Source organism: Notamacropus eugenii, chromosome 3 (genome assembly GCF_028372415.1).
Source record: "Notamacropus eugenii isolate mMacEug1 chromosome 3, mMacEug1.pri_v2, whole genome shotgun sequence".
Taxonomy (NCBI): Eukaryota; Metazoa; Chordata; class Mammalia; order Diprotodontia; family Macropodidae; genus Notamacropus; species Notamacropus eugenii.
The window spans coordinates 352,233,926-352,251,938 of NC_092874.1; the positions used below are offsets into that span (position 1 = coordinate 352,233,926).

At 35.7% G+C, this 18,013-nt stretch overlaps 1 protein-coding gene across 12 annotated transcripts in view; it reads left to right on the forward strand.

Moving 5' to 3' along the window:
• Positions 1 to 15,230, forward strand: part of PJA2 (praja ring finger ubiquitin ligase 2) — a 132,300-nt gene extending 117,070 nt beyond the window's left edge. For all 12 annotated transcript variants that reach the window (XM_072597249.1, XM_072597259.1, XM_072597253.1 and 9 more), the window contains 3 exons: positions 9,794 to 9,908; positions 10,310 to 10,431; positions 14,573 to 15,230. In XM_072597249.1, the coding sequence (XP_072453350.1) occupies positions 9,794 to 9,908; positions 10,310 to 10,431; positions 14,573 to 14,698 (363 nt within the window). In that variant the 3' untranslated portion in view covers positions 14,699 to 15,230. The remainder of the gene's footprint in view (positions 1 to 9,793; positions 9,909 to 10,309; positions 10,432 to 14,572) is intronic.
• Positions 15,231 to 18,013: the final 2,783 nt, after the last annotated feature.

Sequence of the window (18,013 nt, forward strand, 5' to 3'; positions counted from 1 at the left end):
TATATCATTGAACTCTATCATTGAGTTCTAGTACCTGTCCCACTGTGTTTCTGTGTGTGAGGTATAGAAGTATGTCTGCATGTATGAGAGACAGCCTGTGCTATAGTGCACTGGTCTTGGAGTCAAAGTTAGGTCTAAATCTAAGTGACCTCAGGGTCATGGTGTCCTCCGGAGAAATCTCTTGGGATGTCATGTCCTTGATAACCCAAGAGTTCCAAACCCCTTACAACCTTAGGCAAGTCACTTGACCTCTCTGATTCTCCTTTTATCTGTAAGTTTAAAGGATTTGGCCTCAGTGGCTTCTTCTAAGGACCTTTTAACTCTAAATCTATAATCCTTTGTTTATATGTGTATGTATGCGTATGGGTACATGGCTTTGTTTGTAGATGCATCCATGTATGATGACATGTAACTGCATTTGAATACATTCGTATAGATGTGCCTTTATATTTGTGCATGAGGGCAGTGTTTGTCAGTACATATGTGTGATGTGTTCACGGGTCAGGACGTGGGTACATTGTAGGTGTGTATTCTTTTATACATGTGTGTGCATTGCATGGGTGTGCTCATTTGTATTCCAGTGCATGTAGTTACATTAGTGTGCTTATGTCTTTGCATGTAGGTATGTACTTATTTGCATATGCACATTTAAATGTGTATGTCCATGTCCTAATTTTCACTGTGCATAAGTGTTAATGTGTATTGCATATTTTACATTGCATTGTGTGTATCTGCCTGGTGTCCCAAAAGTCTAAGGACAGTTTTGTGCTTTAATAGAACTTTTAAATTTTTTAATAGACCATTGAACTTTTAATAGCTTAAAACTGCCCTGAGACTTTTGGGACACCTTGTATATTAAAAACAAAATGTAGGCATGAGATAAGTTAGATGTATATATACACATTGTATGTAGGGATGAGTATGCACATATATATAATAATATGTATATCATGTACATATACACATATATACATATATAACACAATATATGTGTGAACTATCCCATATAATATATTGGCTTGTTGAATTATTGAGTCACTTTTTCATTTCTCGTAACTGTTAGTCCAAACCTCTTCACCCACTGATCGAGTTCTCAACCTAATTCTACCCCTCTCATTCTCAACAAATTATCTCACTTCCTTTTTTAGTGAGAAGAAATGAAGTTTTCTCTCTTATACCTCAAAATTAATGTGTCTTTACTTTTCCCCCTGATACAGAGAAAAATTGTCTTTCAGCCCTTTCATCTGAACCCTTGGTCCTATTCCTTCTTTCCATCAGTCATTTCTTCTCTCCCTCTCTTTTCTCATACTATTCCTTTCCATGCCCACGTTTGTAGGCAGAAGAAAAAGAGCCAGTATGTCATCACTAAAATTAAAAACAAAACTTTTTCTCTACTCTGCTATCAACTTAAACTACTCTTTCCTTTCTTTCATTGCCACATTTTTAGAATAAGTAGCCACACAAGGTTTTTCATCACACTTTGAAAAAAATTTCTAGATGCTTTTAAAAAAACATTATATGCTACTTTGTTACCCCTCATACCTCCCTTGGCAAAGAAGTATAATTAAGCAAAGCAAAACAACACATTAACCATATCTGACAATATTTACTTCTTTTTGTACCTATAGTCTACCACTTCTTTACCAAAGGAAGGAATGCGTAAGGCATCAGCTTTCTAAAATTAAAGATTGATCCATTGATCAGAGTTCGGATGTTGGCAGCTAGGTAGCACAATGGATAGAGCACTGAATTTGGAATTAGAAGAACTCAAGTCAGAATTCTTCATCCAACACTAATTGAATGACCCTTAACACGTCATCTCTCTCACTCTCATTTTCTTCAGCTGTAAATTGAGAATGGTAATAGCATCTATTTCACGTGGTTGTTGTGAGAGTCCAGTGAGAGAGCATATGTAAAATGCATTGTAAGCCCTCCAGCACATTTATATGAAGGTTACGTCTCACTATTGTCAGTGTTTGTCAGTTAAGCTGCCAGATCTCTGAGTCAGTTTATAGACGTCTTCCCAAGTTTCCCTGAATTCTTCCTGTGAATTTTTTTTTTGTGACATATAAGATCTCATTACATTTATGTACTATAGTTTGTTCAGCCATTTCCTAATCATTGGGCGTTTGCTTTGTTTCTAGTTCTTTACTACCTAAAAATTGTTATTATAAACATTTTTGTATAGTTAGAACCTTTCTCTCTGTCACTGTCCTCTTTCAAGCATATGTCCAATAGGGATATCTCTTAAGTCAAAGGATATTTATAATTTAATGACATTTCTTTTATAATTCCACATTGTTTTTCGGAACAGTTGATACAGTTTACAAATCCACTAACAATACATGAGTGTACCCATCTTGCCATAACTCTGCAAGCATTAACCATTTTTCCCTTACCAATTTAATGCCACCCATATACTTTCCCACAATCTAACTTCGGTTCCAGCTCCACTGAAACTGACCTTTCAAAGATGATCTAATCAACATCATTGTTGTCTTTTCAGTATTTGACACAGTTGCCAATTCCATCCTTGAATACCCTCTTGGTTTCATTGTTGATCTTTTGTTTGAATAGATACCACATATTATTTTAGGATCACAAACAGCATTACAGTTTGCTAATATCTACCCAACGAGTGTGCTATTTAAGCATGTGATCTTTTTTCATTTCCTTTTTCTCCTAGTTTAAAACAACAGCAACAAATAATATTTAATTTTACTTGCATGTAGTTAAGATCTTTCTTTGGTTGAACTTTGGTAAAGGTAGTCTTAGAGTAGAGGAAAATAATCACTTAGAGCCCTGTGTAGGGCTCTATATAGAGCGTTCACCCTGCTCCTGGCTCTTTGTATTCCCATCTATGCTGTACAATTTTGTTATGCACCTATCAAGCAAGCCTCTAGTTGTCTCCCCACCTGCACTCCAGATTTTCTTTGTCATGCCCCAGAACCCTCTTCTTCCTGGAAGCTCATTCCAGTCTTGGAACTCACAGGTTGGAAGTACCTTCCTCTCCTATGACCCTTCCCCTCTGATTGGATGGTGACTCTCAGAACCTCCATTTAGGGAGGACACCCAGGCCAGCCATGGCCTCTCCAGACTTTCTCTGCCACTCTCCAGGGCCAAGTACCTTCTCCCTTCTATCTCCTCCCTGCCCACTCCATGCCCCCAACCTTTTCATTTTCTTTTTTGTGTTATCTTCATTAGAATGTGAGCCCCCTGAAGATAGGAACTATTTTTATTTCTATTTCTATTTGTATTACCAGCACTTAGCCTCGTACCTATCAAGCACTAAATAATGCTTATTGATGACTGAAATGAGTGAGCAGCACGAAATAATGACACTGAGGGAAATTTTTATTTGAAAGTTTCCTAAGAATAGACAACCCAGTCAAGTTGAGTCAAACCTCATTATTTTTGCATCATTTATAAAAGACCCAGGTTTGAGTCCCAGCCTCCAACACATCTTTGTTGTGTGATGCTGCGCAAATCTGCATGAGCTGGGAAGCTCTCTGACTGTATTCCAGAGAAGGTACTCTCTGTACTGATAGGAGTTTCTTCATCCAGAGCATTTGCTGTTCCACTGAAATCATATGTCCAATCCCCATGCACCTTACATTTTGATGCCAAAATATTTTGAGCCCATAATAATACTATGCAAACTGGCTTTCCATAGTGTGCTTTTCTAATGGTGACCTGCCGCAGAAAGGTGAAGCCTGAGGATTGGAGACAAAGAAAGTTTGACAGCATAAATTGTATCAAAGGATATGAATTGATTTATTCACTGATCTTAGCTTAGATTGAGGACCTAGAAGGTTCTCAATGAATGATGCCCCACCTATCCTTTGGGCTGAACTGTTATTTTAAGCCCTCTTGCCAATTGTCACCCCTTTATAAGATGCAGTAAAGCTCTTATTGTGGTATAATTATTCATTAATGTTTACAGAGTGCTGTTAGATGAGAAATACCATATGATATTTTTAAATTATTTTTATTCTGAACTTACATACCAAATAAAATGTGCCTATAGTAGAAAAGAAAAAGGAGATTATACATAAAACTATAAATCTCTGTTAGGTACTCTACTTGCTTTTTCTATTAAAATTCAGTATGCAATTTTAAAATTTATTATACTTGTCTATGACTGCCTTTCCTTCTGTTCTCTTTGCATTGGAAAAAAAATTTGCTTCAGTAGACCCCTTTCCTTCCTCTTTCTTTCCTTCCCTGTTCCTAATCAACATTACTGTCCCACAATCCCCATATTCAACCTGAGTAACCAGTATAAATAGTCCAGCAAAACAAATACCCACATTAGCAGTGTCTGCAAATGTATCTTTTATTCTGCATCTTAGGTTACAGGTTGACAGGAGGTTTTGTAGCACCTTTCATCATTAGTTCTCTAGAATTGTTATAGATCATTATATTAATCAGAGTTCTTTTTAAAGTTATTTTAAAATTATTTTTATTGCTAGCTAAGATAGAGTTCTGGACTTGAAGTCAGGAAGACCTGAGTTCAAATCCAACCTCACACACTTACTAGTTGTATGACTATGGACAAGTCACTTAACTTCTGCCTCAGTTTCCTCAGCTCTAAAATAGGGATGATGATAACCATCTCAGCAGGTTGTTGTAGGGATCAAATCAGTTAACATATGTAAAACACTTTTCAAAACTTAAAATGCTATGTAAATCCTAGCTGTGGTGGTGGTGTAGGTTAAGTTGTTTCCTTGGTTCTGCCCACTTGACTCTGCCAGTTCAGACAACTCTTCGTAGTGTAATAAATTTCCATTACATTCATATACCATAGGGTGTTCAGTTGGTGACTCCCCTCTCCCTTTATTTCTTTTCTATAACAGAAGAAGCCACTATAAACCTTTTTGTACTGAGGGGTCTTTCCTTCTTCATTTGATCTTCTTGAGGTGTAGGCCCAACAGTGGGATCTCTGAGTTTGCAGGGTGGTCATAGTTTGATAACTTTGGGGTGTGGCTCTAAACTAATTGTTAGACCATTTCACAGCAGCTATGAATGGACCTATTGTCTGGAAACCCTTCCAGTTTTTTCCATCTTTGCCAATCTGATTGGGCAAGGTGGAACCTCAGAGTTATTTTAACTTGTGTTTACCTAGTTATTCGTGATTTTGGAGCATCTCTCCATATTATTTATAGACAACTTTGATATCTCCTCTTTATTAGATGCTTTGCCTCTAAACAAGTACCCTCCTTATTCCTCCCCTCTACTTTCCCACCCTTAGTGTTTTCCCTCCTTAGTATGTAATACACTCTTTGAAGTTAATCATTAATCGTATTTAATCTTTAAAGCAAAGCTGTGATTTGCATTTGATGCTTAAACTTCAGATTCACACGTCATTCAAGTTCAAAATATTCTTTTAAATGTTTAGGAAACAATTACCTTCCATTCATTTGGGCTAAAATTTAAATAAATATGGTAAATAACTTTCATATAATTGAACATAAAAAGCTTTTAATAATGTGTACTTTAAGTAACAAAGTATAAAATATTGCCAGTAGAAGGTTTTGTATTTCTTTTGTTGCCAACCATATAAAAAGAACTGTTATTCAGAGTTTGAAACACTTATGGAAAGTCCAATGGCAATAACTTTTCAAATCCAGTTACATAAATTGGTCTTGTACATTATATAGATTATTCTGAGCTCTCATTTTCTTTATTTCTTTCTAAAGCTAAAATTCTCCCACCAAACAAGTCAGCACCTTTTCAAGCAAGTTTCTGTGTGACTTTAAATTTCCCTGGTGGTTTTGAAGTATATCAGTATTAGCCTTTTATTTGTTAACTCAATTTCTTTTCCCAAGACCTTTTCAATTTTTTTTCCATTCTTTTCCTAATTTCCATTTATGAATGCTTAGATGTGATTCTTTGCTTCACAAAATTCAAATCCCTCCTCAAAGGGGAAACACTTGTTTTAATGCCAGAATATTCATCTCTCTCAACAGTATTATGTTCTGTTTTAAGCTGGCCTTTTTTAGCCACACATTTTTTACTCTTCTCAAATTCACCTTTTTCTGAAATTTTCTAAATGTAAGCAGTAGGCATGTTCCTAAGTGTAATGTAGTTTATCTTCTGTTTCATAATTTATTCTTTCCCAAGGCTAATTCTTCTCCTACTTTATTTTTGTTATTTTCTCTTTATTCCTCTTGTACCTGCCTTAGGTTGTTGTGAGGATCAGAGAAGAGATTGTATGCGGAAATTGTGCTTTGCCCAATTTCAATTCCTATAAATGTCTGCTGTAATTTTTATAAATGACTCCTGCTTTCATATTCATAAGGTGTAGTAAGAAGATAGCTGAGATTGGTTTTTGAGCTAAGAGTCAAGCATGCCAAGGTATTTTCTTATTTCTTCATTTTCACCTGAACTGATTCCAGAAGGAATCATCCACAAAAGGAATCATCCACATTTTAGCTACTTTAGTTGAAGGTTTTTGTGAATATTTGGACAGCACTGCTATAGCAAGTACCAAAGATAATGTACAACCAATATATGCTTACTTCATTAAAAAATTGAAAACAGTTCAGAACAAGGGTAATGGCTATGGAGGAGAAAAGATGAGAAAGAAGGAAGAAAAATAAGTATTTTTTAAAAAATATCTTTCAAGATTCTGTTGTGAACATATAGATAACTAACTACTAAGGAGTATTCACAATTCCAGGTATGCCTTACTTTGAAATGTGTCAGAAAAGGTTAACTTGACTAACCTGTATTTTGCTTTTTTAATTAAAAATATCCCAGTTCATACAAAAGTAATTTCATTGCATTAATTACTAAAAGAAATTTATTTCACTAATAGTAAGAAACAGTGTTCTAAATAATAATCTTTTATCATATATTTAGTTTTAATAATCCTTAAATATATACAACCATTTGTTTTTTTTAAAGTACTTCTCTTTTAAAAATGGAAAAACAGCTGATTTCCAATGCTGTGTACAACAGTAGACAAAATTCTCATTCAAGTTATATTTGCCACACGTGTACATTTGAAAAACAAATCAGCTGAGTTCTATAATTTGAATATCCTCTTGTCTCATAATCACCCATTTCTTTGAAAAAATAGAGGAGGGGAAAGGTATTTGCTTGTCAGCCACATTAGTAAGGTTTGTTTATTTCACAATTACTTAGTCCTACATTCCTAAAATATGTGATAAATTATAACAAAAGCTGGCTAAATTTTAAGGAACATTTCCTGAATCATAATTATTCTTCAAAGGATGTTCTTGACTAGTCCAGTTCAGTTGAAGGAGCATTTATTAAGCATCTGTTAAGTGCTAAGCATGGAGGAGGTGAGGAACTACAAGGAAAAAACTGCCTTCAAGGATCTTGCATTTTATCAATGGAGAAACTACATATATTTTGTTAAAGTAAATAAAAAGTCTGTAAAAAGTAATTACAAAGTAATTTTTAAGGGTTAACACTTTCAGATCGAGGATATCAAAAAAGGCCTCCTGAAAGGGATGGATGGCACTTGAGCTGAGCCTTGAATGAAACTAGAGATTCCAAGAGACCAAGGGGAACGGAATTGTTTTGTAGAAGGAAAATGAAGGAAAAACGTGTAGAACAGTCTTACTTTTATAAATAAGGAAGCAAAGGAATAGTGCCAACTTTTCTCATCATAATTAAATGCCAAGAATTGTGAGAATTATGCCCATTAATTGAAGGCAGAAATGGATTTTTTGTTTGTTGCTTATTAATATTTTAAATGTCAGATGAATGCATTAACATATCTTTGCTAATATTAACAACTAAGATTGATATAGAATTTTTGATCAAGAAAGCTCAGTACATTTGATGTCATTTGATCCTCATAACATCCCTATAGACATTGTAGGTATTTCTTATCTGGGTTTTACACATGAGGAAAATGAGGCATCAAAAAGTGAAATGACTTAGCTAGGGTCATAAAGCTAATCAAAAACATAACTGATATTCAGATCACATCTTCTGTGTTCCCCCTACTTTTATACTGGCTCCAGTAGAAGAGATAAATAAAAATCCAAATTGCAAATTACTCATTAGAAATGAGAAAATTTAGTGTTTTTGGTTAATTTTTAGTATATCCCAGGCTCTTACTCATCCATCAGAATTCATTACATTTGAGTTAAAGTGAATTTAGACCATTTATTAAATATTAACCCAATTAGCTTTTTTGCCAAAAACTTTTTTTTAATTTTAATGAAGGAATAAGGTGGGGTTTTTTCCCAATATCTTGCAAATTGGGGCGTTTAATTTTATACATACATACATGCACACATACACGTAATACAGTTCAATATTATGAACTTTACTTTTTTTAGATCTAAAGAAAAGTACGTTTAAAAAAAAATTTTGTTTGAACTCTAAAGAGTAACCTTCAGTGTTGATAAAAACTTCTGTATTTTATTTGCATGACTTTTTAAAAAATTTTTTAACAGACATGATTTTTATTGGTGTAAGGAACTCCTAGTGAAGAAATTCTTTCAAATAGTGTAGATCAACAACTTTTTGAAGATTCTCATGTTTCAAAGTTCATATGCCTTGCTCAGCACATGTTTGAAACATGATCTCATGACCGGGTTTCTACGTGTTCTGCTAGGCTGCCACTTTATTTGTACCATAGTCTGGACCAAATACTGTTTGTGCTTCAAGAATAATAACAGTCAGATTTTATATTTCTGTTAACTCAGCATTGCTCACACTTCCCCTCCCTCCATCCTTTGTTCCCATTGTTACCACACTTGTATAGACCTTCATTATTACCCACTTGGAGTATTTATTACAGTTATCTTCTAATAGGGCATTCTGCCTCTGCTCCTCCTACCCCCAATATCTACCTTCACCTAATTGGGACACTAAAATTCTTTCAAGGATTTCTTATTTTCTTCTGAGTAAAATTCGGTCCCTTTTGCCCATTATTCAAGGCCTACTTGATCTGGTTCCACCCTTCTTTTCTACCTTTATCTCCTCATCTCTGTCTTTCAAACTTGTCCCCTTATACCTGCCATGCAACCCTTACTCCTACCTGCTCATTGAATTCCTTTTCATCTTTTAAAGTCCACTTACTTCAGGAACACACCCATGATTCTCCCCTCCCTCAAAGTTGGTCATAACTTTTATCTCCAAAGCCATTTGTTTCTGTCATATGTACTTAGTGTGAATTAGTTATAGAACAAGTGGTAGTCTCCTACTGGACTGAGCTAAGTGAGGGGAGGGATGGTGTTTTAACTAAAGGTTGTATCAGCAGCTTCTAGCAAAGTGCACTCTATCTAATGTTTAATAAATATTTGTGGAATTGAATAAAAATTGACCAAGGCTTCTAACTAAAACTGTCCATAAGGCAAAAGTCTAACCCTGCTGACTTTAACATTAGCTCTGCAGTAAAGTACCTGAGGTGAGTGAGGTTTTCCTGCTTCCTCATTCCATCATGTTCTTCTTTTCCCGTTACTCAAGGGTTTCAACTGCCCACCCTTCCTTCTCTCCCTCCATATTTTATAGTCCTTGCTGATATTTCCTAAGATCCAAGAAGGTCAGTGGAAAGAGGGAGCAGTGCTTCCATGGGACTGCCATTCCCAGGGCCAAGTTCTATTTTCATTGAAAGTCTAAAATATTTTAGGAAAGAGGGTTGCTGACAAGGCAAGTAACACTTTTTTGACTAAGGTTCTATCTTTTGAAGAAGAGTTAAGTTAAGCTGGTCTATCATATTGTGATTAAACTCTAGATAGTTACCATCAGACAGATGATGTGTTGTTTGAAGTTGTTTTTGAGTAAACCACAATGACTTTTTCTTTCTCAGACTGCTCTGGCCCATTTAGAGTCTCTTGCAGTTGATGTTGATCAGGCTCATCCACCTGCCAGCAAAGAAAGCATTGAATGTCTTCCACAGACCATCGTTACAGAAGATCACACTGGTAGGAAAAGAGTGGCCCAGGAAATACTAAAGTGATTCATTCACTGTACGCTAATGTACATGATCAGTCTGCATGTAAAATGGAACTTCAAACATCAGGAGCTTTTGTTGCATTTTACATAGCACCTGTATTTCATGAAAGAGCGTTTGATGATGTGACATGGCATACTGGGACAGATATTCCTCCTTCAATGGAGATTGTTAAAGACTAAATTGAACGCCTATTAGGTACAGGCTTGTTTGCAAGTCCCAGTAGAGTATAGATTTTTGAGATCTGATTAATTCATAATTGATCAAGGTTTTGTTCTGAGTACGAATCATTAAGCAATGATTTTCATTTTCCATTTTATTTAAGTTATATGTTATAAACATGTAGTTGAACTAAACACTCTGTTTTTTCAGCTGTTGGTCAGGAACAGTGCTGTGCTATCTGCTGCAGTGAATATATTAAGGATGAAATAATAACAGAGTTACCATGTAGCCATTTCTTTCATAAACCCTGTGTAACTCTTTGGCTGCAGAAGGTAAGTTTTTATTTGACTTTTACAGGTGTTTATATAGTTTTTTTTTCTAGAAACTAACACTGAGGGAATAGTTCTAAATATTTTTTAAATTTTACCTTTCTTTATTGAGAAAATATAGACAAGCAATCATAAGTCCTGTCTTCTCCCTTACTTCAGAATCCCCCATTCTCTTTTACTTCACTTTTTCCAACTCTAATTGCCATTTACATTTTCAACCCCATCTCCCTTATGCTTTAGAAGATTTTCCCCCTTTAATCATTTATTTTTTCTCTCATTTTCAAGATCTCTTTATCCCTGCATTCTTCCACACAACGTACCCATGTCCAGGTCTCCTTCATTCTAAAAACAGCCTTCCCTTGATTCTGCCATATGCTCTCAAGCAGTCATCTTTTTATTTTACCCTTTCCCTTTCATAACCAATCTCTTAGGAAATTCTTATACTGTCATTGCCTCATCATTTCCCATCTCCCTCTCCTCAGTCTCTTGTAATATGGCTTTTCATATCACTGCTCAGCAAAAAGTTCTCTGTCCCACTTTGGTAGTGATTTCTTACCTACTAAAATCCAAATCACGCTTTTATTTTACTTGACTGCAGATTTTGACACTCTCAGTGACCCCTCCACCCAGAAGCTCACTCTCCCCTTAGTGTCTGTGATACTGATTTCTCTAGGTTCTCCTCTTACCTGTCCGGCTGGATCATCCTCATCTTCTAACCCACGAGGTGCGGGAATCTTATAAAATTTTGTCTTGGGCGCTTTTCCAAGCTTAGCATGGTGACCATTTAATAAATGCTTGTTCCCTTCCCTTTCCCCACCTCCTTGGTACCTTTGTCAGTTCCCATATATTTAATTGTCATCTCTGTGCAAACTCCCATAAGGACATAGATCTACACAAATCTCTTTGTTGAATTAGAGGAAATGTCCTACCTTACCTACAGACTCCTGGACATCTCTTGCCAGATGGTCCCATGGGGATCTCAAACTCACCATGTCCAAAACAACACATTTTCCCCTCAGACCTTCCTGTTTCTGTTTTCAGCACCATTCCATTTCCAGTCATCCAGATACCAATCTTGGAATCCCACCTTGACTCTTCATTTTCCTTCTCCCCCAATCCTTCTCTAGTCAGTTGCCAGGTTTTGTCAGTTTTGTCTTTATACCTCCCTTACAGCTTTCCCTTTCTCTTCACGGATCTAACCTCTACCTACCCTAGTTCAGGTCTCCTCACCTCTCTGTTGGATTAGTGTAATAACCTAGTCACTGGTTTCCTTCCTTCTAGTCTCTTTAATACATCTCCTACATGACCCTGACCATTCCATTCTCCCTCCGAAATTTCCTATAACCCTTTATTGCCTCTGGGATCAAATACAGAATCCTCAACTTGATATTTAAAGGCCTTCACAATCAGCCCCCATCTGCCTTTTCAGTCTTTATTTCAAATTGTTGCCCCTCATACACTATGTTCAGTTTAAACCGACTTGCTAGCTGTTCACTAGACAGCACCCATCTGCTTCCCTGTCTCTTCCCTATGTGGGAAATAAACTTCCTCACCTCCCCTTCCTTCAAAGCATAGCCAGGGTGTCACCCAGAAAATGAGTCTTTTTTTCTGCTAGTCCCCAGTTGTTATCCCTCTCTCTTTTTCCCTCTTGAAATTACCATGTTACTTTGTATATATTTTATATTTACTGTTTTTATACATGTTGTATCCTGCCCACCACTTGGATTTCTTATTTTGGGGGATTCTGTTTTTGTTTGTTATTAGAAATACATACCCACAAAACAACTGTAGATTGATCATTTTAAACCATTTTGCTACATAATAGCACTGACATGTAACATAGAAGACAACTAAGTATATTTGATGGCACTTTTGGAAATTCACAATCAATCTCAAAAATAATTTTTAAAAATATTTTTAAATGTATTTGATCTAGTATGATTATAAATATCTCAGATAATGGGGCTTTAAATAGTCACTTAAAGGTATATTGAAGTTGTATTGGAGTATTTCAGTATATCCGTTTTCTCCAGTCCCTTGGAAATATTGTATGTATGGTGGAGAACATTGAGATTTGGGGAAAATTTCTTCTACATTAAGATTTGCACACTTTCCATAAATATTTGATCAACTTGATTTTCAAGAGTCTAAGATGACCCGTTTGTCTAGGTTAAGTTTTCTCCCTTTTTTTACATCATTGTTTTACTTCTTTATATGTATTTGTGAGTGTTTAAATTTAAATGTTATTAGTCTGTTTAATTTATCTCTTGTCCCATTTTCTGAGGGAAAAAAATCTAAGTTATTTTCAAAGTAAATGTAATATCATCTTACAGCCTCATCACATCCTTAAATCTGATTACCAAAATGACTTAAGAATTATCTATTCAAGCTGATTTTCCAGGTACTATCTCAGAAGTTCCCAAAAGTATGGCAGGTGGATCACAGCATTTATATTCCTGACCTTACCAGTTTATGAATGGAGAATTAACGAAATTACTTACATAACTAAGATTAATGTTTTTATTTATTCCTTGGCTTGCTTATTTTAAAAATGTAGTCTTCCTAATATTAATACCTTTTATATTGTCCCTATTTAGAATGTCCATACTATTATATACAGTATTTCACTTTGCCTTTTTGACCATTTAGTTTTCTAGCTAACTCCTACATGCCACATTTGTTATTTCCACTTTAAGTTTTACTTTTTTTTTTATCTTCAGTAATGTTTTTAGCCTTTTGATTTTTCCTGCTATAAAAACATTGAATTAACACCAACTACGACTCCTGCTCTCTGGCTTAGTGGTGTTTGTTTGTATCCTGTGTCTTTCATCAATAGAACCTGTAAGAGCTGCCTTCTTTTTAAGATAGAGGAAAATAAATAAACTATGATTAAAATGTTTTTTACCATTTTTCCTACATCTTTTTGAGCAAAGACTTTGACAAGCCCAAGAAATTCATTATAGTGTGTAAAACAGATTATAAGCATAACTTTAATAAGCTTTAACTGCACTGCAGTTGCAAGAAAGCAAACCTATAATGTGTGACATTATAGGTAATTGTTTTTGAGCTAAGAAAGACTGTGATGATGTCTTTTGTCTTTCTCCCCAAAGGAAAGAATTCTTCATTTTCATCTTTACTATACTAGAATCTTTAATGAAATAGAGCAAGAGAAACTTGGAAAAGCTTCATTCTTGGAATATCGTCCTAAAATTTCACAAAATCTGTCATGGTTTATGTATGTTCTCTTTGACATGGCAGTATTGTCACCTAGCTTTCAATTACCACAGTTTTGTCTCAAGTATTTTCTGTAGTACCAGGGATTTTCATCATCCTTGTTCTTCCTTAGATCCTTATAATTTCATGTTTGTGCCTGTTAAGGGATTAGGACTAAGCAGGAAAGAACATGTAACTACATAGAAAGAAAAATTACAAATAGCATTACATTTATATGACATGTATATGTAAGTGTCATGTACATATGCAGTATGCATGTATCGTGTACTAGAACACACGGCCTGTAGTGTCCTCGCTTAGACAAACTCATGACACACCTTCCACACAAGGAGTCCAGCAGCTCCTTGCCTACCAGAAGATGGCTTTGTTATGGAGAGACGTCTCTCTCTAGGAGCTCTTCTGACTGGGATAGCCCTGTTGGGAGAGTTGGCTTAGCAAGGGGACAGATAGACACACATGGAACCCTGCAAGGCTGTTCTTTCTCCTTGCCCATCCTCTGCTTTTCTTGGTCTGTTTAGAAAGCAGCCACCTCTCCCAGTCCTAAACTATGACCTGTGAACTCTGCGTTGAACTTGACATTAAAAGGAGACTCTTGGTATAGTAACAAGAATGAGCTAGATCCCTTGGCCCGTGACTTTGGTGTAACACGCTTAGTCTCTTAAGTGGGTTTTTGATTTCCCTGATGTTTGTATTACATTTTGAATTATCTATATAAGGTTCCATTTAATCTGGGCCTCCCATGCTGGGGTTTTTTGAGGGTTTTTTATTTTTATAAAGTTATTTCACTGATTTTTAGTGGGGTTAGATTTAAGATGTTTTTATTTTCCAAAACAAATCAAAGTACTTTTCTTTGACACTCTTGCTGTGTCTTTACTGTCTGTTAATTAACCTATTTTTTCTTCTCCTTCAGTCAGGAACATGCCCTGTTTGCCGTCATGTGCTTGCCCCCATCCTTCCTGAAGCAACTGCTGCCACTTCTTTCCTGTCTGATCATGATTCCCTGCCTTCAGTTCACACTGCTACAGGAACTCAGTAAAATTTAGCATTTGAAATGAGATCATTCAGTCCATCAGACTAAACTTGTAAATTCTGTCTAATTAATTCCAATGTGAAAATAAGTATATACAAATATACATTAAATATTATATATAATATATTGTTGTTTAGAAAGGAAGCATTAAACTTTCTAAACCATGTTTAGGTTTGCAATAAAAACTAATATTTTCAAACTGAAAGTTGAAACTAATTGAACCAGTTTTCTTAAGTTGAATATGTTACTATTAATTGCAGTTAAAATAAGCACTAGTTAAATCAATCTAAAACAATTACCATTTATGTGACACATTATAGGTTTGCTTTCTTGCAACTGCAGTGCAGTTAAAGCTTATTAAAGTTATGCTTATAATCTGTTTTGCACACTGTAATGAATTTCTTGGGCTTGTCAAAAATAGTGCCACTAAGTGACTTTGTAATTGATCTCTCATATTTGCATCAAATGTGAAGACTTTCTGTGGTCACAGCAGTAATAAAGCTTTGGTTTCACTGGAAATAAAATGCATAATAAAACACTTGTATTTTTCATCATTTCTTTTTTCTTACATTGAGGAAAGTTTTGGTTGATTAGAAGTGGACAGTGGAGCATATTAAATGTTGTCTGCCCTTTTCTGGCTTTAAGAACGTATTACCATCGACCATATTGGGATGTCTTAAAATTATAATCGAAAGATAAACATTCTGTTCCGACCATGAGAAAGAATACAAAATCTCTTCTATTACCCTGAACAGCAAGGCAGAAAACAGTTGTTCTGTGTGAAGTAATTAATATGGTAAGGTTTGTTTATTAGAATTATTAACTGACTCATCTAGTTCAACCTCCCTATTTATAACATTTATATGATTCCCATTTATGATGTCTGTGCTATTATGTTCAGTATTTGGCTTTGTTCTTTTGACAACTTGTATAGTTTTCTAGCTAACTCCAATATGCCATATTGTTGTTTTCTCTGTTCTCTAGAGTGAGAAACTGAGGCACAGAGACATAATAACTTGCCCATGGTAACACAGTTAGTAATATAAGATCTTACTATTATAGAGCTAGAGCTCGAAAGAACACCAGGAATGAGTATAAGCCCCTTATTTTGCAGATGAGAAAAACCAAAGCTTGAGCAGGTACGTGATTTAGCCAAGGTCATACAAGTAGTACTCATCAGAATTGAAATTTGAGCTCCTCTCCTCTGACTCAAGAGCTCTTAACAAACTATGATACTATCACCACCCTCTAGTTCATCACTATTGTTATTAGTCATTTAGTTTTTATCAGAAACAATTCTCAATTTGCAGATGAGCAAACTGAGGCTGGGAAAGGTTAAATGGTTTTCTCTCAGTCGCACAGCTAGTAAGTATCAGATCCAAGGCTCAAGCCAGAGTCTTTTGATTCTAAGGGAGAAAGCTACCAATTTAATTTCCAAACACCCTTTTCTGTTACATCACAAGTTTAGGCAAACTTATGGGAGATCATATGCTTTTAACATAATGAAATGAAATAGAAGTGAATTCTTTCTTAACTTCTTTTTCCAAATTTTTTCTGTCATAGTTGTAGCAAAAGAAAAAGTAAGTGGGATTTTTAGCCCCTTTAATTACATCCTTTAGGTGACTATCTAGTTCACCTTTATACAGTATATTCTTATTATATTTTTCTGTTTCCTCCTTTATTTTCCGTCACTTCTTTCTTTTCTTCCAGGACAAACAACCAAATACAGAGGCAGATTCCTTTAATGAAAAAAAATCTAAATGGAAGTGGTTCACTTGAATGATAGAAGCTAGAAAAATCCAAATGCCAGCCATCACACTAAAAGGCAGCCTGGTGCAAAGGAGCTGACCTTCAAACCAAGAAGAGCTAGATTCAGGTCCTACCCTTGACGTATACTGGCTGTTTGACCCTGGTCAAGTCACTTAATTTCTCAATTCCCTAGGCAACTCTGAGACTGATTTGGTAACAAAATGCCCAAGTACATTGGTAAAGAATTTTTTTTTCATCTGAGAATTCCCTGTATCAGTAAAATCATAAGATGTTTCCCTATCCTGGCATCATGGTGCACATTTATATTCCTAAGGGACGTATTTAAAAGCAAGCCAGGAACCCCCTGGCTTTATATTGCCTAAGATCCGGGCCTAGGATTGAAACATCCACTAACTCCAAAGTGACCCTGAGTGCTATGTGAAGGATAGAGCTGTGTCTCCACAAACAGCAGTTCTCACCTAGAAAGCCTTCCCTTCAGCCCTTTTTGCATGACCTTTCTTCAACACCCAGCTCAAGTCCTGCTCTGTGAGTCTTTTCCTAAGTAAGCCAAACTGGGCAGACTTCTCCCTTTTCTGCATTCCACTTTGGACATTTAACCTTGAATTGTTACTTAACATTTCAAACATTGCAAGATTCTATGTATTTTATCCCCTGCTTGCAAGTTCATTGAGGTCGGAGACTATGTAATATGTTTTTGTATCCTTCATGACAACCAAGACAATACTAGAGAAACAGTAGTAGCTGATACACAGTTCCTGAATGAATGAATGAATGAATGAATGAATGAATGAATGAAGCAAGGACATCTAATTTATTTCCCCTACTTCAAGTAGAGCTATGTAGCCCACAGATTACTTACATAATATAGTTATATCTTCTACTCTTAAAACTTTTCAGGACAGAAGATTTCACTTTTTTCTTTGTATGTGTTTGTCACTGTTTCACAGATGCCTGGGCATATTGACAGTCATAAGTAACTAGCAAGGCAACCTCGAATGGACCAGTTCATTCAATAATTAAAGAAGTATCCTCTGTAGTTTTAGAATTTAAAGAGTTTGAGTTACTCCTGACAAGTACACTTTTTAGGAGGAAAAATATAAATTAAATGCCAGTAGATGGGGAAAAAAATCCAAAAATACCTCTCAAAGTGCACTCATGATTTGTTCCCTGTCAGTTTCTGGGTTGTAGGTGTTGAAAGTTCTTCAGATGATTTCCTTTGTCAGCTTAGATGGTGGATGACAAAGAGTCTAATGAAGAGATTAAAGCAAGTTTTTCTATTGTCTATCACTTAAGAAACCTTGGGCTAGTACACAGAAGTTCACCTGACAGTTTGTGTGGGAGGATAGGTTGTCTTCCTCTGACTGTATCCTCATTCTGGCAGTCAAGCTATCACCCTGATTGCTTTAATAAGTGTAATGCTTATGGAGACAGAATCTTCTTGTCGAAGGAAGACTTACACATGGGATCTGTTATAGTGAGCGTAATGTTCTCTGTGTGTAAGGAAGCATTACCTAAAGTAATCTTCTGGATCTTCTATTTTGGGGCCCCCTC